The sequence below is a fragment of the Candidozyma duobushaemuli genome, assembly GCF_002926085.2.
Source record: "Candidozyma duobushaemuli strain B09383 chromosome Unknown G_B09383, whole genome shotgun sequence".
In the NCBI taxonomy this organism is placed as follows: Eukaryota; Fungi; Ascomycota; class Pichiomycetes; order Serinales; family Metschnikowiaceae; genus Candidozyma; species Candidozyma duobushaemuli.
The window spans coordinates 357,288-380,299 of NW_020289896.1; the positions used below are offsets into that span (position 1 = coordinate 357,288).

Below are 23,012 nucleotides of genomic sequence, written 5' to 3' on the forward strand. Positions count from 1 at the left end.
TTGTGTGGTACATCCATTATGTAGTGTCCTAGGAACGAGCTTACTCGTCGGCAACCAAGGCCATGATCATTCTGTACAAGTAGAAGAAGAACATCAACAAATGGAAACCCAACTTGATGAATGACTCCTTCTTATGCTTCGACAAGGTTCTGAAAATCTCGGTGGCATCGAGCAAGTGGTTTTTGTTGTAGAACTTGTTGATGTTGAATGCAAGCAATGGCAAGTTCAACAAGAAGACGAACCAGAAGCCATTGACCAAGAAAAGGACAGTCAAGAACGCATGGACAGAAGCCTCAGGGATGAACCATGGGTTCAACTTATGACACAACTCAATTGGGTTGATGTAGTCACTCTCCAAGTCGGAGTACATGATGGTGAAAAACACCTGAGTGAACAAGTTCACGATGTTGACAATGACGGCAAAAATAAATAACCTGAAGTTAGTATCGAATGGTCTTTTGATGAATTTTGGTTATTGTACATACCAGCTCTCTCCAGTCATCTTGGATCGGTATTGCTCTTTTTTTTGCTTTTGAAATCAGAAGTTCGGATAATAGTGCGATGAAGAGGGTGAGATTGGTTGACTGCCCAATCGGGCATGCAGTCGCGCCTGTTCCCAGGTTTTGTTACACACTTTCTACACACTTCCAGGTGACACCGTCAGCAGTCGTGGTTTCGTCGATTTTCAGATCAAACGAATCAGGAAAGCCCAAGAGACCATATTTGATCTGCGCCTCCCATTTGCCCGTTTTGTTGTTGAAATAACTGCGCAAAATGCTCAAGCGGTGCACCTTCTCGTTCTTGTCATAGATAACGCCTTGGACCCAATTGCCGAGCCTCACAAGCTTACCCTTGTGGTTAGACAGGTCAACTTCCCAGACCACGCTTTTGACGTTCTTTTGCTTCTCTCTAGCCTCCTGTTCGGGCGAGTTTTCCTCGGGATCCAAGGAACGCCAGATCTCAATGTAGGGATTGAGCTTGCCTGTGACAGGATGGGTCAGAATGCCCGTTTCCTGGCGATCCTCACTGCCTTCAACCGGACTGAACTCACCGATATCTTCTTCATCCTTACATTCTTCAATTGGCTTACCAGACTGCACTGATTCAACCACCTCCTTCAGGTTGATGTCATGCTTAAAGTGGATCTTGTTGGTACCCTCAATTGGGACCTCAGTGCCGGTCATGACCCAATCGAAGACTTTCTCGAAGTCCTCAGGCTCTGAGCCTTGCTGAACATGTGGAAGACGCTCCTTTCTGATTCTGCAGTCAACGAAGTGGTTAGCAGGCGAGGTTGAGACAAGCGTGTGGGTCGTCTCGGATGGAGGATCTGGCGGGCGCTGGATGTATATTCTCGTAGATAAAGTCATCTTTCAGAAAGAAGTTGATGGTGAAAATTGTGGATTTGATAGCCTGTCAATACTGTACGGAATCGAAAGCCGCTTTCTCCACGCTAAGCGCATTGCTTCACTCGCTTTCGCGGTCCCGAATGCGCTCTGACAATTGCGCTCTCTTGGTGGTGCTAACTGTGCTACCGTCAAGTTCTTTCAAATGTGGGAAGAAATTCAAAAGAATGGCTTCGTAGTTCAAACGCTCTTTGATCTTGTTGGTTTTGCCCTTTACCTTTAAGCCTTCCATAAAGTCTTCATCTCTCAGTTCCCACTCTTCCTTACTCTTGATCAAGGTGTTGTAGTGGATCGAGAAGTTCTCGATATCATCCAAAGCCTCTAGCTGAATTGGCCCATGTTTGAGTCTAAGCTCTTCTTCCAACGTCGAATCACGCTCCAAAGGATTGAATACATAGGGGTAGAGCTCGAAGTTTATCGAGTTCAATCTCATGTCAAGAACCTTCAACGTTCTTCTGGAGTTGGTCAAACTCGTAAGCACAACCTCCATGCGGTCAATGTTGTTGCTCAAAAGATTGAGACGCTTGAGTCTTCTTATGTTTCCGAGACCAGCGATATCAGTCAACCTGTTGAAATTCAAATTGAGTTCTCTCACGTTGGCATAAACCTCCCCGAAGCTCTCAGGAATAGTCGTTAAACCAACTGCTGACAAGTTCAACTTATTGAGATTCATGAAAGGATCCATCGTGATGCTGGAAGGTTCAGTCTGAAACAACTTGGATACAAATCTGTTTCCTGAAAGATCCAACGAGTTTACGTCGATGGCACCATGGAATATGCTTGCAGCAACATCGGCTCTATCCTGGCACTTTGCTGATACTTCCTGTAAATACTTGAGCTTGCGGAGGTCAGTTATGTTAGAAAGTGCATTTCCGTCAATCCTCAATATTCTCAAGAGCGGAAACAGATCCAAGTCGAGCAGTCTGATTCTGTTGAACTTGAGGAGCAATTTTTTGAGGTGAGGATGTGATCCATTGCATGTCAAATTGGTGAGGTTGTTCTCATTCAAGTTGAGAATTCTCAAGTTTGGTAAACAATCGAGGCCAACTATGGAACGGATCTTATTCTCTGAAATATCAAGCTCTTGCAAGTTCGGAAGATCTATTTTCGAGAAGTCAATCTCTCCACCAAGGCCGTTTTGTGAAAGGTTCAAGTACGTGAGCCCGCTCAAATTCTTGATACCTTCAATTGACCTGATCATGTTATTGCTTGCGTCCAATCTCGTTAGGTGTATGCTTGAAGTAAAGGGGTAAGATTCTCTAGGGAATTGGAGGAAATATCGAGCACCTGCAAGTCACGGAAATCAGCAAAAGAAGACATGCCATCGATAGAATTCTGAGAAAGGTTTAAATCGAGACAACCGGAAGGAATTCCGCGGACAAATCTAAGGTAATTTGCCGATAAATCGATCTTGGTGGCATTAGGAAGGTATTTCTGCAACCCCTCAACACTTTCTAGCTGTTGGTTTGACAAATCAATGACGTCAATTTCGTTCCAAGCGCTTGAAGCAGCTATTCCCGTTATTATCGAAATGAGTCTTTTATGAGTTTGAGAAAAAGTAATCTCTCCGACATCAGAGAGCTTAGTGACATCGAAGTCTTGACGATGCTGCGGCAGGCTTTCGACTGACCGATCTGGGATTTGAAAAGAGACCTCCAAGTTTTTGTCCCTCACCGATGTTTTTCTAGACAGCTTCAAAATACTGACTTCTTTAGTCTCTCTTTCGTCTGCATCGTTAGCTGCTTGAGATTCTGTTGGTAGGTCGAGGATGGAATCAAGACTGCCAGGGTAATCATTTTCTTTGTCATTCGAGACCCATCTATTGTTGCGGTTGTCGTACACCATATTGCCATACTGTTCTGGGAATTTTCCTGGCTTGACAGTCCCTTTGGCAATCTGGTTCTCCAAATTACTATTCAGCATGACTCTTGACCTTGCTTCTTCATTTGAGAGCCTCAACCGAGAAGGCCTCTTCCACACAATGGGTGGCACCCCTTGATCATCATCATCGCTGAACTCGAAATCTTGTTCCATAGAATTTGGGCGCTGGTCTGACTCCTTGGTGTGACGCTTGACAGAAGACATGGAGCTAACGAATTGATTTGCTGGCACTTGAACCGAGAGTTTGTCGGAGCCTTGATGTGATCTGATCTTCGTATTCTCTAGAGGTTCTTCCATATCCAAAGTGGGCTCTTCAGGTATGGAGTTTTCGTCAGAGCCAGCATCACTTGCCTCATCAAAAGTGTAAACACTGGCATTGTCAGCAGGTGCTTCGGGCCTCTCATGCGCTGGTTCAGGCCCATTGCTCTTGGAAGTCAAGGATCTGTCGAATGAGGTGTATTCGTTTTGATGGTTAGTGGTATCATTGCGTTGTGCTTGGTATTGGGATTCCTCGGAGCTGTCACCAAAGTTTGTCGAGAAGGAAGAATATTCGTCAAGGGGTGCAATAACATCAATGTCATTGACCTTGTCGGCTTTCGGCGTGGAGGTTACTGTGTTGTGCTCAATAGACCGCTGGAAGCTCGTACTGTGGTCTGGTCCGTTCGATAGATGATTAGGTTTGTAACCTCTTTGCTGAATATGTGCAAAGACATTGTTGGCATTATCCATAAAATCTTGATCGGTGTAGTCGCCTGCTCTCGTAAACTTCTGAATTTCCAACTTGGGGACGGGAGGTTGCATGTTGGACATACTCCGCGTTGTCTTTTGGGCGCTATTTGTGGTGGAACGAACCTTATCGACGAATTTCGAAAGGAAGACTTTTGTGAAGGTGTCATAGTCGCTGCCGAATAGCTTGAGGGGGGAGCCCTTGATCTCATAGTCATCCGGCTTATCCTTTGCCTTCTCGAGAATGTCCTCCAATTGGTGGATCTGCTGCTGAGTCAAGTGTATATCGCCCTCTTTTGTAGCCACTGGAGTTGAAAAAGCGGAGGAATATGAAAACCCTGCTGAGTTCCCGGTTCTCGAATTATTATTGTTGTTCTTGCCATTGAGGTGTGACATGGATTTTGACTGGGATGGATTTAAACTTGAATGCTGCTTTGACTCGTCATGGGACTGGAAAATGCTTTGGAGAGGCTCGGCTCGCGTGTTCAGCTGGTAGTCCTTGGACATCCGCTTCCACATTGGCGTGATTGGCTGCTCCTGAGAGTTTTGGGGGTTGTGGATAAATGTGCCAGCATCGGCGGAGCCCAAAAAATCAAGATTTGCAGCACTATTCTGACCGTTTTCCTCTGCAGCGGTTGCATTGCCCTTCAGCCACTCGTCCCGTAGAACCTGAGGCATCCACGATGGAGTTTCGTTATGTTTGGACGACTCGCCCTGGACATTGAGACCCTTCAACGTGCTTGTTTTCACAGGCTGCGGCAGGGGTTCCCTTGGTGGATCTCTGCTTTCATCAAGAGGTGCCATGCCAATCCGATCCTTGGTCTTTGCGTTTGGGTGTTTCTTATGCTTGAAAGTATTAGGCACTGATATTCCCACGGCGCTGTTCTCACCCAAAAACCCCGAATTAGCAAGGTATCGAAGCTGCTCTTTGTATTTGCTTCTTGGCTCCAGATCAGCCACCAATGGCACGTCCAACTGTGGAGTTGATCTGAGATCAAGGTGGTCCAGAGACGCCGAGTGTGGAGGCAGGTTGGGGGATCCTGAGTAGCCACTCATACTGTGCTGTCTTCGGGTCGATTCTCGGGGTTGACGCCGAGGAACTTGTGTGGACAATTCCAGCAGGTTATCCGACATGAGTTGGTGATGATGTTTGTTTATATTTTGAGTGCGGGTAGACGTGCAACGAGGTGAGGGCGATCTGAGGTGTCGTTGTGGACCAAGTTGCGATAAAGTGAAATTGGGCGATTTTGTTCTAATTTGATTTATTTAGTTGAGGTTTGTTTTTAAATTTGGAAAATTAGGCTGTTGAAGGTAGGTAGGCTTGAGGTGTTGGTGAGGCTGCGAGAGTGAGAATGGCTGCAAAATGGAGGTGAGGGTGCTGTTCGGCAGGACACAACAAGGAAGGGAGTATACAGAAAAAGACTATGAAAAGGGACAAGCTCAGGAACCCAACAAGAGCATTTTGTATGAAGAGCTTCAATGAGGACATGATTCGTTTCTGTGTGCTTTATCTCGATAAACATGGAATGCCACTGAGAACTCTAGCTTGTAAGGACGGAGAGGTATCCTAAGGGGACCACCAAAGAATCGAGCAAGCCAACATAGCTTGCTAAAAGCACATAAATGAAGATTGCAATACCTAGTAACTGATCGATGAATCATCAAGGTTTTGGCAAGATAGAAAACTGTATTTTCGTGAATTGACCAAATTTCGTCTTCTCGGGTCTGCATCTCAAGCCATTCTCTTAGCCTACCTCTCCAGAGTGACATACGAACGCTCGATACTGAGTCTACCACTCGAGCCCCGAAATCCACGAGCAAAATGTGCATTTTCGAAAGGTACCAAATCATCCACCAGATAATCATTTTCTATGCCTTCACGTTTTCATGTTCCGACAAACCACTCTTCCCCACCTTGCAACCAATGACGCTCTTTTTCATTCACCGCACCAAACAAGTGGAAGACAATAACGCACCTTCGGAGTTCGATAACAGACGCCGAAGCCCCATCGTAGGCCCAGGGACATTTTGACTGAGCTTTAAACTCGAAAGCTATGTTTATTCACCGCAACCGATGACCACAAAGCATGGTTGAGTTTTCCAAATCTTGGCGGAAAGCTGCTCTAGACTGACAGCTTCACCATAGCCGCCTCACAAGAATCCCACACCATTGAAACATTCATAGTCACCATAATCCATTCTAGATAACTTCTGCATTCCAGGCCACCCCTTCATCGCTCTTTTTTCAAACCGTCTCCGACACCTAAACTACACCAGTCCACAGACCAGACCTCACATTCCACTGCGAATTACCACGGCAAGTCCAACAATTGCCCATTCAAAATTGCAATTTCCTTGTAAAATGTCAAAACGGCCTTTTCCCAAAAATACCACTGTCAGCTTCTAATCCACGCCTCTCGGCTTGCCCGATTTGCTCTACCGTCGATGCACCACTAGCCCCAGGACCTCTCTCACACCAAACTACATATACTCCTAGTGTCTTTCAGAAACTCACCACTCCAACACAACTGCGTTTCCCAATTCACCCCACCTCGGCGTTCTACCATTTGCTTTTTTCCTACTGAGTTTTGCCTTTTTCCTTTTAACTCGTCCCGGGTATCCTACCAGTTCCCCTGTTTGCTTAAACACACCGCTTGCTGAAACCTGACCTTAGGTGCTCCGCATTTCAATCATACAATGTCCTACGAACACGAGGAACCGCTTATAGTCGACCCGACTGCGGTCTCCAGTACAGCCTCCCAACAGCACCAGCAAGAGCAGGAAATGCTTTCTTCGTACTCGGTTCCAAAACCCCCTGTATCCACACAGCAATCCACCGTGGCCACCGATACAGAGACAGAGCCCAATGCTCCTCCTCAGGAACAGCCTCGTACTCTCTGGATGGGTGACTTGGACACGTGGCTTGACGAGGCCGCCATAGTCGACTTGTGGTGGCAGATATTACGCAAGAAGGTGCACGTCAAGGTCATCAAGCCCAAGAACCCAAAGCCCGAGTCTCCCTACATGGGGTTGACCCACCTGGGCTACTGCTTTGTGGAGTTTGAAACCTACGACGACGCCCAGCAGGCATTGGCTCTCAATGGGCAATTGCTTCCGGATATCGCCATGCCTTCTCAACGCCATTTCCCTAACAACCCGGACAACCAGAAGAAGTACTTTCGGTTGAACTGGGCCTCGGGTGCCACGCTCCTGGCTCCGATCGTGCACTCGCCCGAATACTCCTTGTTTGTGGGCGACTTGAGCGCCTCTACTACCGAGGCACACCTTCTTCTGTTTTTCCAAAAACTGTTTCCTAACTCCATCAAGACCGTCAGGGTCATGACCGACCCGGTTTCAGGCAAGTCCCGATGCTTCGGATTTGTCCGTTTCACCGACGATTCCGAGCGCAGAAGGGCCCTTGTAGAAATGAACGGCGCCTGGTTTGGCGGCAGACCGTTGAGAGTGGCCTTGGCTACACCTCGAAATGCATCCTCGTCGAGATCGCCCAAGTCCGATTTTAGAGGCAACGATATGGCTGCTCCAGGTCCCTACATGGACCAACTGCAAGAGTACATGTACATGCCGCCAGGAGCTAACGCTCCCGTTCCTGGCGGCCACCCAGGTGGTCCAGGTTCTTCTTACTACTACACACTGCCGATGATGGGCGATAAGGCCAACGAAATGGGATACATGCCACAGGGAATCCCACAGAGCGTCCAACCTCAGGGCCAACCGTACCTGGATCCTACCAACACTACTGTTTTCGTTGGAGGTCTCTCTTCTGACGTGAGCGAGCAGACGCTTCTTACACTATTCATGCCCTTTGGCGTCATCCAGCAGATCAAAATACCCCAGGCAAGAATTGCGGTTTCCTTAAATATTCTACTCGCGAGGAGGCCGAGGACGCTATCCTGTCGATGGAAGGTTTTATTATTGGCGGCAATCGTGTGCGTCTAGGTTGGGGCCGAGTGTCTGCCAACAACAAAAAGTACCACCAGCAAAGACAGCAATTTGCCCATGTAGCACAAATGCAAGCTGCTGCCGCCATGTCTATGGGAATGGATCCAGCTTCCGCTTATGCTGCCGCCGCCGCCGCTGCTGCCGGATATCCACCTCAGAATGCTGTTCCTGGCAGTCTGCCTGGCTATCCTCCAGTGCCCATGGGAATTCCACAGATGCATCCAATGGGAGCACCGGCTTACGGAGCACCAGAACAGGGTCACAATGGTGGCGAGGAACAAGTTCCCTACTCACCTACGGCAACTACTCAAGAGGACCTTCAACCCGAGTCTGCTGAGCAGCCCGGCTTCATCAACCCCGACAATTTGGCATCAACGTTTGACAAACTCAAGATAGACCCGTCTGCTGCCCCAGCACACCGCCTGCCACTGCCGAGAGCAAGGCCGAGAAGGCTGAGAAGAAGGCCTAAGGACGAGCAAGAGGCTGGATCCCACGATAAAGAAACGTTTCAGGGCTGGTCCCTTCAAAGACAAGACGCTGACGTGGCCGGGACATGGACACGGCCCACGAGTGACGATGTAGAATACGTGATCTTCACCGAGACGTAGCAGAGCACGCTGCGTCCACCAGCGACCACAGCATTCCGATAATGATAAGTTTTGTTTGCTTTAGATACAATTCTACAATCTCTTCTACACTTTTCTCCTAAACAATATCATTAAACCAACATAAAACTATAACTGTAACATAAGGGGAGGCATACCGCAGCCTTACGATCTCTCGCCTCTCAATCTTCTGGCCAACTGGATGTCCTTCTTCTGGATGGTGACTCTCTTGGCGTGGATAGCACACAAGTTGGTGTCCTCGAACAAGGAGACCAAGTAGGCTTCGACGGCTTCCTGAAGAGCACCAATAGCAGAGGACTGGAATCTCAAGTCGGACTTGAAGTCCTGGGCGATTTCTCTAACCAATCTTTGGAAAGGCAACTTTCTGATCAAAAGGTCAGTGGACTTCTGGAATCTTCTGATTTCTCTCAAGGCCACGGTACCTGGCTTATATCTGTGGGGCTTCTTGACACCGCCGGAAACTGGGGCGGACTTTCTAGCGGCCTTGGAGGCCAACTGCTTTCTTGGGGCCTTACCACCGGTGGATTTTCTGGCTGTTTGCTTAGTTCTGGCCATTACGTGATGTAGAAAGAAGAAGAGTATCTGAGAAAATTTGTATTGCGAATCCAGGCGCAGGGAGGGTGAGAGGGAGGCGAAACGAGCAAGGGGAAAAAAGGCGCCCTGGGCCAATCATATTGCACTATTCTCTTCCGCACCGTACTAGGAAGTGTAGTGGTGACCGAAAAAAGAATTACATGCGCCCCACACCGTTAGCTGACGGGTGGTGTGGTGATAGTGAAGAGTTTAGGGAAGGTGTAATGATGAATTCGGTCATGGAAGGATAGAAGGTTTTGGTGATTTCAGAAGGTTCAAAGTGCTTACTTGGTCATCTTTTGTGACATTTACGTTAGATGGTTGAATTGTGTATGGTGAGCCTCAGTGGTCTGGGCTTGAGACAGCTGATAAGAGTCAGATGGGTGTAGTGAGGAAAGTGGTAGTTGCTTGTATGTCGGTGGCAAAAGGGAAAGCGTTGTGGAGCTTTATGCACTTTTCTTTTTTTCTCTATTGGCCTGGAACTTTTAGGTCCTGCTTTGGTCCTGCTTTGGACCTGCCATCTGGTGCCCACATGTTCACGTTTTGCACCCAATTCCGTGACGCAGCTGGAAACTGAGTTGTTGGGAATTTGGTCTACAAATCGAATTTGTTCATTTTTGTATTCTCGAGCGAGAGCTTACTGACTAATCCTACTGAATGTGAAAAGTGTTGTTTTGTGTTCGGTCACAATGTCAATTGACCGTGATACTCAACGGAATTATAGACGACGAATGTCAATAGACCCTTTCCGAGATGATTCGTAGAAAAGTCTCAATTTCTCTCGACCTGAAAACTCACCCTGAAGTATCCTTGAATTTTTACTTGAAGGGTCCATTTCGGGGTTCCGTTCGAGGAACTATTGGCCCACTTGCTGTAGATGACCAGGTAGGGATCTCACGGAGTTACCAAATTGAACCCCACAGCAACGTTTTCGAGATTCAATGCTATCAAGAACTTGGTAAACTCACCTTACTAATCGTAGCTAGGCCAATTATGCCTATATCTCGCAGACCTACATCACTCTCGGATATGAATTTATTAGCAATACTCGATTGCCATGCAAAGCAGCCAGGGCTATAGTATACAAGGCACGTTCATGCCGTGGCAAAGGGCCACATGATTAGTTTCTGTACCACATACGGGTGATTCTCGTCTTCATCATCTTCTTCTGCAACTGGAAAACACCGTACATCAAGGCCTCGGCCGTAGGAGGACAGCCGGGCACGTAGATGTCCACTGGAATAAGACGGTCACAGCCTCTGACCACCGAGTAGGAGTAGTGGTAGTAGCCGCCTCCGTTGGCGCACGAGCCCATGGAAATAACCCATCTAGGGTCAGACATCTGGTCGTACACCTGTCTCAATGCTGGAGCCATCTTGTTGGTGACAGTACCGGCCACAATCATGATATCCGACTGACGTGGCGAGGCACGGAAAATAATACCCAATCTATCCTGGTCATATCTGGGAGCAGAGACATGCATCATCTCCACGGCACAGCAGGCCAAACCGAAAGTGACGGGCCAAAAGGACGATTTTCTCGCCCACATGGCAATGGCGTCGAGCGACGTCAAGGCGTAGTCGACTGGCGACGATGCAGTTTTTTCGGACATGAGGGTGAAGTCTGTGTCCAACTTTCTTGGGGTCAAGTCTTTGGCAGGAACTCCTCCACCACCAATCTGCTTGGTGGAGGCCAAGCGGAGAGCCTGGATGCGGAGAGCCCGAGGGCTTGTGTTTTGGGGATTGCCGCAAGCGAGTTTCTAGCAACCGGCAACATTTGTGTGAAAAGATGTGATGGTAGCGGTGTTGAAGAGACACTAGTTTTTTTTTGCGAGTTGCAATCAGCACAAATTAAGGCAAAGTGATTGGATAGGTGCGTGGTGCACGGGTGCGGTCTCCGGAGTCAGCGTGTGGGCGGGTCTGGTTTTGGTGGAAATTGGGTTGGGGTCTGTGATCTGATGAAAATTGGAAGCGGCGTTTCTGATGATTTTGGTTTCGTGTTTTTGTTGGCCTTGTGGCCCGAGAACGTGGTGGTCATCGGTGCATGCAAAGCTTTGTTAGAGCCAGGATTGGTTGCAAATGCGACGGACTAAATAGGGTGCTTTCACGCAGACAGATCGAAGAGATAGTCGTTGTTTGGTGAGGTGTGATTTTTGGAATTTTGTTGTGGCAACAGGTTTGGATGATATCTATGTGATGGTTTAACTTCAGTTGAGGATGTTTTGTTAGTTATAGGAATTAGCACATATGGGCAAGGAAGCTGCGCCGTACGTAATAGTGTAGACTGCTGCACTTTATGAATTCACTCAGCAAGACCATAATTTTCAGACATTGCCTTTAGTTTTGCAAAGAATGCACTTACGTCGCAAGAAAAGCTTGATTCGAGTTTAATTCAAAATTTCGAAGGAATCGTCTCTGTTACTTGCTAGGTTGAAGAGTGCACTATTGCCAGTTGCCAGGTTGATATCCTGAATTAGCTTGTTCTACAATGCATTTTGTAGCATCAATTTCGTTAAATTTTATTGTAAGTATGCAAATTAGCGAAGCATCGTGGTCTTAGGTGAAGTCAATTAAAGCCAGTCTCAATGATCCAAGCGAAGGTACATGTGGGGCTGGTCTGTAATTTCTTCCACAATTTGAACATTCTTTGCTTCTTCGCCGTTCTTTAAACGCCCTCCAGAGATACAGTTTTCTGCACTTCATTCTCATTTGGATGTGCCCTTTGAAGGATGATCCACCCACTGGATCCTGAATCCCAACCTGAGAATGATCGTGACAAGGCAACGAGTTACACTCACATGGCAAAAACTGTGAGATGCAAATGCATTTCAGGAAAGCCCCTTTCCCTTCATTATCTCCAACTCTCGTCCATCGCCCACTACTGGATCGCATCGTCAAGATACTCCTTTATCCTGTTCAAAACATCCTCTTTCACAGACTCGGGCACCTTCTCTTCAGCCTTGGGCCTCAAAAAGTTGTACAAGTTTTCAAAATTCATCTCCTCCAGTCCTGGCTTTTGAAGCTCTTTACTGGCGACCTGGGAGATCTCATCAAACCAGCCAGCCTCGTACAACTTAAGCTTAAGCTGCTTGGAGATAATCTCGTAATTCCCCAGGGACACTAAATGATCCTGGATTTTGGCCTTGATGGCGTCTGTGTCGTCCTTCATTGCAAAGAAGGCTCAGGTGGTTTGGTTACTCTGTTTTGCACTGGGTACAGTTTGTGCGATATCGGGTCCAGTAGAACCAGAACTCAGAGCAACTCAACCTGCGACTCTTTTATGAAAAGAATTGCCAGTGCTTGCAGAAACCTCAATCGCTTTTCCAGAACTTTAAGTACCACCAGAATGAGCAATTCTCCTTACGACGCCAAGATCAAGTCTGTGGAGGCCTTGGACCAGGGCAAGTGGATTCAGACCAGGAAGATCAATTGGATTGATCCTGCTGGAAAGGAGAGAGTTTGGGAGATGGCTGTCAGAACAACGAGAACAGAAACCACTGGTTTGGACGCCGTCTCGATTTTCGCCTTGCTCAAGAAAAAGGGCAACCCTAGTGATCTCGTTCTTGTCAAGCAATTCAGACCACCATGCGAGAAAGTGGTCATTGAGATGCCTGCTGGCCTTATTGATCCTAATGAGTCTGTGGAGTCTACTGCTGAGAGAGAATTGATTGAAGAGACTGGCTACCACGGCAAGACAAGAAGCAGTTCTCACGATAGTATCACTTTGTTCAGTGATCCAGGCCTTACCAACGCCAACATGGCTTTGGTGACCGTGGATGTGGATATGGAGGACCCACGTAACCAGAATCCCAAAGCACAGACCGAGGATGGAGAGTTTATTGATGTTTTCACGTTGCCAATTGACAATCTCTTGAAGGGGCTTGAGGAGGTGTGCCAGAAGGAAGGATGCGTCGTCGATGCCAGGTTATACCACTTTGCCGCTGGTCTTGATGTTGCCAAGAGGGCGTTCCAGTGAGGAGTTGGATAAGCTGTCTGATTTATCTGACTGATTGTCGTACAGGTTTACGTAAAGACTATGGGTTCACGAACTTTTAATAAAAAGAGCTCAGATCAAGGGTTTCCAGAAAACAAAGACCACGATAGGTCCTTGAGGTAGTTTGAGAATGTGTTTGTGTGGAAGGCTAAACTGAGGTAAGTTATGTTTAAGCAACCGAGGGATATTCTAGTACCGAGGATATATAATAGAACCTACACTCGAGATTTTCCACAACTTCGGGAAGTCTTAACCCTCGAATCGAGAATAAATCAGCTATAAAAGCCCAACTCGATATCAACTCCCGATATAACTGTGCTCGCCATTTTCATATGCCAGGAAATGGCTGCAAACCACAGATCCGAGAACCACCTAAATCCGAAAGGCGAATTTCCTTCTTTAAGATATCGTTAGAAAGCTTCTATAAGCTTTTATTGATCGTTTCAAAAGTAGCGCTAGTAATTTGAGCTGATAAAAGATTTCTTAAGCCTTTATGGGCTAATCACAACGCCGATATGGTACATATCAGTGCACCCACTACACTTAATCCACAATCTCACCAACCAACGTATTTGATGCAATCACCTATACCTCTCAAATTCGACAAAATAAGCCCCTTCAAAATACTTAAATCCCAACATCCCGATCGTCTTCTGATTGCCCCATGGGTATTTGTCTCAGCTGAGTGCGAAATCTCATGTTCCCCAGATTACCTACCATGTCTTCTTCTATATGTGCCCTCTGTCTCGGAGACGATACGGAGATTCCATCGTTCGGCACTACCAAAGATGCTGAAGACCTTATTATGCCTTGCTCCACGTGCTCGTTGGTGGTTCATAAAATGTGCCTCATGGAGTGGTTCAACTCGCTCCCTCCATCTAAGGTGACTAGAACGTTCAGGGACGAGATTCCTAGAAGGTCGAGCCTGGCTGATTCAAGATCAGATATCGGTGTTTTTCCTCCGGTGGATGACGATTTGGATGATCCGGGAATGTTCAACTTCAACTCTCGCTGGGGAAGGCTCCTTGTGACCTGGGGTACGGAATCATACGTCTACACGCCCTCCCAGGATATGGTGGGTCTCGGAGATAACAATTCTGTGATGCTTGCGGCAGATTGCCCACAGTGTAAAAACAAGATCGTCTTCCAAATGTCCCACTCGTCGCTACTAGCGCTCAACACCTTGGTACGTTCGTCAATTAAGGATATGGTTCTGTACCTGGGTGTGTTCATGGGTGTTTCTGGAGCCGCCATCGGAATTGTCACTGTGGGATATGCTGGTCTTACTCGCTGTGGCGTTAATATGCTTGAGGTGATGGTGCCCGAGTCCATCTTGATCTCCTTACTCCGTAGAAAGCCACAATCTGGCCCTGCAACTACTTTAAGTGCAGCCGTGCCCCTGGCAGATCGCATGGACTGGGACGTCAACGTTTTGAGCCACTTCCGCTTCCAGCTTGTGCCGCTTCTTCCCCTCGTCTTGTTCAGAATGCGCTTTTCGTCTATCTTTGGGTGCCTTTTCAACTCCTCAGCACTGTCGTTACTCACAGACACTTTCAACGAATTTCTTGTCTGTCAGTATGTCTCGTCCCTAGGTAACCACACACTTGCAAAGGGCTTATATGCCAATTTGAGACAGTGTCTTGCTTCTGTTTGGAAGTCTCGCTCCTTGGGAGCACTCGGTTGGGCTGGTCTCACAAAGAACATCAGCTGGTGGGATCCAAATGTCATGATTGGCTCTATGATTCCAGCGAGATGGATCTACGACTTGTTGTTTAGGCTCACCATCAACAAACGCCATTTTGACCTCTCAATGGCGGTTCGTCCCAAAAGCATAGCCAACACGCTCAGTGAGAGCGAACTTGCAAAGTACGAGCTTATTGAGAGCAAATTGGGAAGGCTTCATTTCGAATTGCGGGACAAGGTCAGAAAGGCGAAGCGTAATTCCCCTGTTGCTACTTCCCCCTCGCCAATGATCAACGCTATCAAACACAAGCTTCTTGAGTTGCTGATAATACTCAAAGAGGACTTTGCATGGCGCTGGCTCAAGCTCAAGCTTCAAGCATGGCTGTTCAAACTGATTGCATGTCTAAAAAATGACTACTCAACTTCGCTTCTTACGAAACTGAGAGTCGTGACGGGAGTAACTACGTTCCTTTGGCCATTTTTAGCTGCTGACGTTGGCAGGATCATGCTTACAGTACTTCAGAGATCTTCCTGGTTTCTGCATGTTCCAAGACCTAAGTTAATCCTTTTTGCAAATCTTGTCGGCATGTTTGGCGTGACAATCATCAAAGATTTGTTCAACCTATATTTGAGCACCCACAAGGCCAATACCTTATCTAACATGACTATCGTCACCTCCAGAGGTTCACAGTCAAGCGCATCTACAACACCAACTCCAGTAGAGCAAACCGCCGTTCCTGGAGCGTTCAACCAGTGAGTCTTGAACAAGATTTTAATCGTACATATTACACAGAGTTTGCACCGCTTTCAAGCGGTCAGGAGTTCCTAGCGACATCATTACTCGTCATCGTAGTTTTCATCCTCCTCTACTTTGCGCAAAGGAGGCTCAACAGGCTCATTCGTTCTTTCTTCTTCTTCCTCGTCATTGTCATTGTCCTTTTCGTTGGTCTCTTCGTTCTTCTCATTTTCCGTCACGTTGCTGGAAAACTTGGGAGCTGAAGTAGCGTTCGAAGATTCTTCAGTCACCACAGGCTGAGGGTTGACGCTAGGACCAGGTGCAGCAGCTGGACCGGGAGCACTAGTAGCAGTTGCTGGCTCGGAATCCGCGGGCTTCTCAGGTTCCGACTTCTCATCTGCTGAAGATACATTAGGTTGATTATTTGCGCTTTCGGCAGGCTGAGGAGTAGCGGTCTTTGAGATGGAGGGCTTTTTCAATGCTTTGTCGTCATTCTTCTCCTCCAAGTCATGTTTGAGAGAACCGTTGGTTTGTTCAGCCGAGGGCTTCTCAACTTCCATTGGGGTGCCCTGCTTTGATGCCTCTGATGCTGTCAGATCAGCGGGCTTGGACTCAGCAGGAGGAGCTAGCGTCTGTTCTCTACTATCCTGGCGGTGCTGAACAGGTGGAAGGGTTGCACCAACTGATGGCGATTGGGCGGTAGATCCAGCTGCCTGACCAGCCTGTTCACCAGCGGCAGGAACCGATGGAAGCTGATTCATTGGCTGCGGCTGGTGCTGTGGAGTTGGGATTTGCAGAGGTGTGTTGCTTTGGTGACCCTGGTACTGAGGAGCACCCGGCTGAGGAAGTTGTTGGTGCGGAAGTGGTTGGCCAGACTGTTGAAGATGAGGAGGTTGAGAACCAAGCTGTGGTCTTCCGACTTGGTATGGCAGTTGTTGCTGCAGTTGTTGCTGCAGTTGTTGTTGCAGTTGTTGGGGCTGTTGCTGCTGCTGCTGTTGTTGTTGTGGAGGAACCTGGTGGTGTGGCTGAAGACCCTGACCTGGGAAGTTCACAGGCTGCTGTGGAGGGCGTTGACCCTGCAGAAGCTGTGGGGTGGAGGTGGGGGTCCTTGGGAGAACTGTTGAGGAGCAGGTGGCTGCTGCGGTTGTTGAGGTTGCGTGCTCTCCAACACCATTCCTTGAGGCAAGCGTGGCTGCTGGTTCACTGGTGGTGGTTGGGGTGGATGAGTGTTACCGTCTTGCTGGTACTTGATCAATTGCTCCAAACGGGCCTTGATGTGTGGATTGCCAGGGTCCAAACGCTCAGCCTGGCGGTAAGCGTCCAAGGCATCGCTGATCTGGTTGTTGCAGGTTTCATACAAGGTACCCAAGTCGTACCAGACCTCGGAGATGTATGGGTTCAAACGGATCGCCCTCGTGTAGGCATCGAGCGCATCACGGTACTGGGAGATCTGGTAGTAAAGAACACCAATCGAGCACCAGAAGGTTGGGTTTCTGGCGTCGCGGTTGACGGCCTGCTGGAAGGCCTCGTAGGCAGCGTTAAAGTCACCACGGATCATGTGGACACGGCCCAAATAGTACCATGAGTGAGCGTCGCCAGCGTCGATCTCGATCGACTGGGTGAGGTACTTGAGGGCAATGTTGAGATCCTGCTGGAAAGGCTGCTGGCCCTGGGCTCCCTGGGATTGTTCATTTGGAGAAGTGGCGGACTCGGCCTGGGAGTACAAGCAACCCAATTGCTGCAAGACCTTGGCGTGGTTGGGGTTGACCTCCAAAACCTTCTCGTAGGCCTCCTTGGCGCCGTTCCAGTTCTTCTGCTGCTCAAGCACAGAGCCGATCTGGAACCAGACGTCGGGCTGGGTCAACGGGTGTGGAGGGTTCGACAAGATGTACTGGAAGCACTCCAAGGCGGAAGGAAGCATGCCCTGGTGCTTGTAAATGATACCGAGACGGAAGTAGATCTCGTTGGACTTGTCAAAGTTGGGGTCCAAGTCCAACACACGGACAAAGGCCTCTTCAGCGTACTCCAAGGAGCCGTAACGGTCGTACAAGATACCGATTCCGTGCCACAACTTGGGCACATTGGGGTTGTCCAAGAAGTAGAGAGCACGTTGGTAGGCAGCGTAAGCCCGCTGCAAGTCGTCCATCATGAGATAGCAGTGGCCCAAGAGCCCCCATGTGTCACCGTTCTCGTTGTTGAACAGAAGTGCCTGCTCGTAGAGCTCGGCGGCCTTCAAGAAGTGGTCTCTGGAGCGGTAGATGTTGGCCATGCGGATGAGCCCCTCAGGATTGTTGGGGTTGTGGCGCAAGGCGGCGTCGTAGGCCAGCGAGGCCTTCTCCAAGTCACCGAGGGACTCCGCCAAGGAGCCGACGGCGAGCCACGTCTGGGACGTTGTTTCGGCGAGAAGGGAGCGTTCGCCATTCTGGATCTGCTGGGCCTGTGGCGGCGGCTGTTGCTGCTGTTGCTGTTGTTGTTGTTGGGCGGCAAGGGCCTGGTTTTGGGCATGAGCGTGAGCTTGAGCTTGAGCCTGAGCCTGGGCTTGAGCCTGGGCATGGGCCTGAGCCTGAGCGGCGTGGGCATGGGCCTGAGGCATCATTTGCATTTGCTGTTGCTGGAGAGGAAGCATAATTGGAGACGGGTTCACGCCGTTGGACAGTTTCATCGCCATTTGCACAGGGAGAGACATGAGGAGGCTGGACAAAATTTAGTAGGCCAGGGAGGGGACGGCTCGCTTTAATTGGGGATGGGATTGGGCCTCGGATGGATTGGTGCTTGTGGCGTAGCAGCGTGGGGGTGTGTGGTTGGTTTTGGTGATATATATATATAAAAAAAAAAGAGGTGTATGCTGGAGGTACCAAAAGATAGTTGTATCGACAGGTCAAAGAAAAAAAAAAAAAAAAAATGTGCTGCCAGGCAGGCAAATAATGCGTGAGGGCACAAAAAAGATTGAACAAAGAATGGACGAAAAACCAATGCAGCTAAACTCGAGCGAAGGTCCTGCCGCCAGGCGAGCAGAAAAATAATATATACAACAGAAAAAGCTTGCCCCAGATTGCGCCGATTGCAAAGCCTATTGTCGTCGATCCAGCGGCTGAAAAAGATCTTCCAGCCCAATTGGAAAAGAAAAAAAAGAATAAGCAAATGCATAATCAGCAAGCGCCATCTTTTTCTTTGTGGTCCACTTTTCGTCATACTCGGTAGGCCCGGCAAAGCCAGGAACAAGCCCTGAACAAGTGGCTCGAGCCGCGCTATTTCCCGCAATCCAATCGCCAGATTCGCTTGCAAATGGGGCTGTTTCGGTGCCTGCGCTTCTAGCCGGTGCATCACGTCATGAGGCCCCGAAATCTTATTTTTTCTTTTAGGAGGTTTAAAATGGCGCCAATTCCGGAAGCCTGGGCCCCAGGGCCTACCGCGTTACGGCACCCTATCCTGCGCACCCCATACTCGCCACCCCATGCTGCCTCAACGGGCAATAGGGGGTGACAACGGCCACGCCATGCAACACGTGCGCATCACGCCAAAAAAGCTCGCGTGAGCGGATACACGTGAGACATCACGTGATGCGCTGTTTACGTCAGGATGCGCCAGCCAGCCACCCACCCCAGCTAGGTACTCTTTGTGGGATTTGGCACCCAGCGGCGTCCAGATGACAATGCTTCAATTGGGTGGTATGTATCGGACTGCATGTAATGGTGTCATTTCCTTGAGCCCAATTCTCCGAGCCTCGAACAAGCTGCAATTGCCAAGCGCAGTCCATTGAAGACCTGAGTCAACCACGATGAGCGATTGTTTTTCGGGGAGTTGACTGTCTATCTTCAGTTTGGCTTTCTTCTCAAAATTTGTAGTCTCTTGGCCGCCATAGCTTTACCCTGGAATCCCCGCATCCTTCTCTCTCACCCTATATCTTCATCTTCCCCTTGAAGGACTTGTTGAAGCCAAGAAGCTCGTTGATCCCCTTGGTCCAGTCATTCTCCGTCTTGGCAATGCAGTAAATTCCCATGCTGTTTTCTCTTACGACGTTGTGGCCAGGCTCAAGAATATCGTCAAAGCCCTGTTTTGCAGCCAACGTCTGTGGCGGCTGGTGCTTTCCAGGAATGTAAATAGTACCGTTTTCGCTCACCAAATGAAGTTCGTCGCCTGGATGGAGCTCCGCCTGCGGAATGCCGTCGATATTGAGGTTGATCAGACTGTTTCTGTTGGTGACCGGCAATTTGACCATAATGTGCGATGTAGTTGGTAAAATAAGTGGCCTAAACGAAAGCGAACGAGGACACACGGGTGTGAGGAGAATGCAAGGCACAAGCGGGTTGACAATTGAGCCACCAGACGACAACGAATATGCGGTGGAGCCGGTGGGCGATGCAAAAACAAGACCATCTGCGGTTGTGGTGGTGAGAAACTCAGAGTCAATGTAAATATCCAACAGCATCAAATTGGGCTGCGATCCACGGTGCAACGAGACGTCGTTCATGGCATGAAGCATTGTGGCGTTGTGGTGCTGTTTGTAGTGCTCAAGCTCGTAGCGACGAACCTGTTCTGGTTTCTTTCCTTGTCTCTCACGTTCTTCGCTTTGAGCTCGTCTAACAACATGACACTCGAGGCGAGTTCTGTGAAGAGCTTTAGAACGAGATTCGTAGACGGACCGGAAAACCTTCTTGTAGTGAGCAAAATCAAACGGTAAGAGGAACCCTAGCGTTCCTAAAGCAAAGCTGAGCACCGGAGGTACTCTAGAGTTCAGAAACGCCGAAACCGCCCGAAGTGTCGTTCCGTCTCCACCTAGCACAACGATCAAGTCGGTCTTGGCCACAATGTCCTCGACAGAACCCGTATATATCGATCTAGGCTTCGAGCCAGGCTGCTTCAAGTACTCACTCTTCAATTCCTCTGCCACGTCCAGCGAAACAACGACATTAAGGCTCGGGTACTCCGCGTGTATAAAGTTGATAAACTGCACCATTGCCGCTAGCACGGCGTCGTTCCATGGTTTCTTAACGATGTAGATGTTCTGGACCGGATCTCTCCAGACCACATTGTGGAGTTTCAGGTGGGGCAGACCCACGAGCTCTGGGGCTGTTGAAGGCGCCAACAGCTGGCAAGATTTGATAAACAACGGAGCAGGCGGTCCCGTACTGAGGTTTCTGGATGTCATGGTTCTCATCCCACTAGTATTGTTGGTTTTCAAGGACCAAGTCATTTTGGTGGTAGCGGGCAGCAGGGCAAGATGGCGAGTGGCAGACAGACGCAATGGCATGCTAGTAAGCGCCAAACGGGCTCTGGCTGCGCAAAAAAAAGCCCAATGTTTCATTCGTTGTCGTATCAGTAGTGAAATCTACTGATTCTGTCGCTCCATATACTGCATGAGTCACGGCACCACGATAAGCCGTTCCAGGTGAATCCCATTGGGGTCTGAGGAGGCATAAGGGTAATATTTGTTTTCTTGTTTTTAGTTCTGTTAAAAAATTAGTTTGACGATTTGCGGTTATGTGTTGATCTCAATTAATGGAAAGCCAATCGAGATAAGGATGGGTGCATACATTGCAAGATGATCAGCTCTGTTTAATAAAGGGTGGCAAATGTTCAATTGTTTTAACATTTCAGCTCAGTGTCGCCTCTTTTATCAATATTCATGTGTCATTTTCGCTTACGGTATGGATATCTATACGTATGTGCGCTGGCTGATGCATAAATGGGTGCAAATATGCATCTCTGCTCTATATCTTCTCTATACGAGCAATAAACTCAAAATCACATTTCACCAATTTCGATCAAAACCGTCTCTCATTCACTCCCTCAATACTCTTAGCCAACGCTACACCTCGTTCGTACTCTTGTGTTCCTTTTCTAGCTATACTACATGCCTGCTGTCTACAGCTGGGCTTCCTGGTTGAGTTCGTCAATCTCCTTCTGCTCCTCTTCTGTCAACAGTGGCTTCTCCTCCGTCTGCGTCTCTGGCTTAGGTTCCGTGCCGTTTTCACTTGCTCCATTAGCGGGAGCCTTGTCTTCGACCGCAGATGGATCAGAAGGTCCGATGTGGCGAACACCGGCATCCTTGTCCTCTTCGTCGTAAAACTCGTTGTCGGGAACGACTCTCTCGTCTCTGGCCTGTTGCGAACCGCCTTTGGTGTCGATAGCCATGGGCGAATCCTCATCCTCGTCGCCCAAATCCTCGGCGTCACGAGGAACATCGTTCATCTGTACTGAAGGGGCGTGCTTTGTGTTCTCCAAATTGGCAATGATGTTCGTCAAAATTTTGTTCATGAATTCTGGAGCGTTGGCATTGTACATGTTTGAGGGCCTCACGTCAAGCTTGTAGTCAGGACCGTAGTACTCGTAGTACTCATTGTACGGCAACTCATTGGGCAAGTTCACCTCGTTCAACAAACCGGACTCGTAGGCCCACGTTCTGGCGACGTTTCTCATTGTGTAGCCACCACCTCCCACAACCATAAGTGGCACATTGAACGACTTGACAAAGTTGACACAATTGGCGTGACCACGCATCGACAAGTTGAAACAACCAAGTCTGTCTCCACTCAAGGAGTCACCACCACACTGCAACACGATGGCCGACGGCTGGTACCATTCCATGATCTTGGAAATCACGGGCTCGAAAACGGACTTGTAGGTGGCATCATCAATACCGTCTCTCAAGGGCACATTCACCGCATAGTGCTTACCCTTGCCAACACCAATGTCACGAAGTTCACCGGTACCGGGGAAAAATTCACCGTACTTATGGAAGGAGCATGTCATCACACGGTCAGTGGTGTAGAAAGCCTCCTCCACACCGTCACCGTGGTGGACATCAATATCGATATACAACACACGAGGGTGGTAACGCAACAATTCAATAATACCCAAAACGATGTCGTTCAAGTAGCAGAACCCTGAAGCCTCTGACTTTTTCGCATGGTGCAATCCACCAGCATAGTTGATTGCAATGTCACACTTGCCTCTGTTCAAACGAGCAGCTCCCTCCATGGATCCACCTCCGGAGATACCACAGTATTCAAATAAACCGTCAAAAACTGGACAGTCATCTCCGACGTTGAACTTGACCTGCTCTTTGGCGAACATGTCCAAATTGTCCGGCAGCACTCTGCTCAAAAAATCAATATACTCGTCGGTGTGGAACTGGCACATCTCCTGCTTCGTAGCAGGCTTGGCTCTGTAAATCTCCATTTTTTTGTAGAGACCGTAGTTCATGATCAACGAGTGTGCCATTCTAATACGATGGGGTTTCATTGGGTGCCCAGCACCGTAGGCGTAGTTTCCCACATCGGCATCGTAGAAATACGCCACTCTCCTCTTCTTATTGGGGTCGACCTTAAGGTCGTCAAAGGGCATCTGCACGAACATCGGAGCCTGTGAGAAGAGTTGGTGGAAGTTGTGAGTTGATAATTTCGCGAGCGCAGTAGGAGAGAACTGAGA

At 48.6% G+C, this 23,012-nt stretch overlaps 10 protein-coding genes across 10 annotated transcripts; 3 read left to right on the forward strand and 7 right to left on the reverse strand. All coding sequences in view use genetic code 12, as the record gives it.

Annotated features, from left to right (window-relative positions):
- Positions 1-40: 40 nt before the first annotated feature.
- On the reverse strand, positions 41-2,604 carry CXQ87_005154 (cornichon family protein; the record flags this gene model as incomplete). Its single annotated transcript, XM_025483583.1, has 3 exons — positions 41-455; positions 646-1,313; positions 1,525-2,604. The coding sequence occupies 3 exons, from the start codon at positions 2,602-2,604 to the stop codon at positions 41-43; spliced, it is 2,163 nt and encodes a 720-aa protein (XP_025335818.1).
- Positions 2,605-2,627: 23 nt separating this feature from the next.
- CXQ87_005155 (uncharacterized protein) lies at positions 2,628-5,066 on the reverse strand (the record flags this gene model as incomplete). The annotated part of the gene is made up of 1 exon (XM_025483584.1): positions 2,628-5,066. The coding sequence occupies one exon, from the start codon at positions 5,064-5,066 to the stop codon at positions 2,628-2,630; it is 2,439 nt and encodes an 812-aa protein (XP_025335819.1).
- A 1,641-nt stretch (positions 5,067-6,707) lies between these two features.
- On the forward strand, positions 6,708-8,439 carry CXQ87_005156 (uncharacterized protein; the record flags this gene model as incomplete). Its single annotated transcript, XM_025483585.1, has 3 exons — positions 6,708-7,838; positions 7,871-8,370; positions 8,409-8,439. 3 exons carry the CDS (start codon positions 6,708-6,710, stop codon positions 8,437-8,439), a joined length of 1,662 nt encoding a protein of 553 aa, XP_025335820.1.
- Positions 8,440-8,740: 301 nt separating this feature from the next.
- On the reverse strand, positions 8,741-9,151 carry HHT1 (Hht1p; the record flags this gene model as incomplete). The annotated part of the gene is made up of 1 exon (XM_025483586.1): positions 8,741-9,151. One exon carries the CDS (start codon positions 9,149-9,151, stop codon positions 8,741-8,743), a length of 411 nt encoding a protein of 136 aa, XP_025335821.1.
- Positions 9,152-10,289: 1,138 nt separating this feature from the next.
- On the reverse strand, positions 10,290-12,337 carry CXQ87_005158 (NADH dehydrogenase [ubiquinone] iron-sulfur protein 7, mitochondrial; the record flags this gene model as incomplete). The annotated part of the gene is made up of 2 exons (XM_025483587.1): positions 10,290-10,896; positions 12,048-12,337. The coding sequence occupies 2 exons, from the start codon at positions 12,335-12,337 to the stop codon at positions 10,290-10,292; spliced, it is 897 nt and encodes a 298-aa protein (XP_025335822.1).
- A 177-nt stretch (positions 12,338-12,514) lies between these two features.
- Positions 12,515-13,144, forward strand: YSA1 (ADP-ribose diphosphatase; the record flags this gene model as incomplete). Its single annotated transcript, XM_025483588.1, has 1 exon — positions 12,515-13,144. One exon carries the CDS (start codon positions 12,515-12,517, stop codon positions 13,142-13,144), a length of 630 nt encoding a protein of 209 aa, XP_025335823.1.
- A 736-nt stretch (positions 13,145-13,880) lies between these two features.
- On the forward strand, positions 13,881-15,602 carry CXQ87_005160 (uncharacterized protein; the record flags this gene model as incomplete). The annotated part of the gene is made up of 1 exon (XM_025483589.1): positions 13,881-15,602. One exon carries the CDS (start codon positions 13,881-13,883, stop codon positions 15,600-15,602), a length of 1,722 nt encoding a protein of 573 aa, XP_025335824.1.
- Positions 15,603-15,682: 80 nt separating this feature from the next.
- SSN6 (transcription regulator) lies at positions 15,683-18,267 on the reverse strand (the record flags this gene model as incomplete). Its single annotated transcript, XM_025483590.1, has 2 exons — positions 15,683-16,636; positions 16,657-18,267. 2 exons carry the CDS (start codon positions 18,265-18,267, stop codon positions 15,683-15,685), a joined length of 2,565 nt encoding a protein of 854 aa, XP_025335825.1.
- A 1,212-nt stretch (positions 18,268-19,479) lies between these two features.
- POS5 (NADH kinase) lies at positions 19,480-20,832 on the reverse strand (the record flags this gene model as incomplete). The annotated part of the gene is made up of 1 exon (XM_025483591.1): positions 19,480-20,832. One exon carries the CDS (start codon positions 20,830-20,832, stop codon positions 19,480-19,482), a length of 1,353 nt encoding a protein of 450 aa, XP_025335826.1.
- Positions 20,833-21,446: 614 nt separating this feature from the next.
- Positions 21,447-22,940, reverse strand: RPD31 (histone deacetylase; the record flags this gene model as incomplete). Its single annotated transcript, XM_025483592.1, has 1 exon — positions 21,447-22,940. One exon carries the CDS (start codon positions 22,938-22,940, stop codon positions 21,447-21,449), a length of 1,494 nt encoding a protein of 497 aa, XP_025335827.1.
- Between the last annotated feature and the right edge of the window lie 72 nt (positions 22,941-23,012).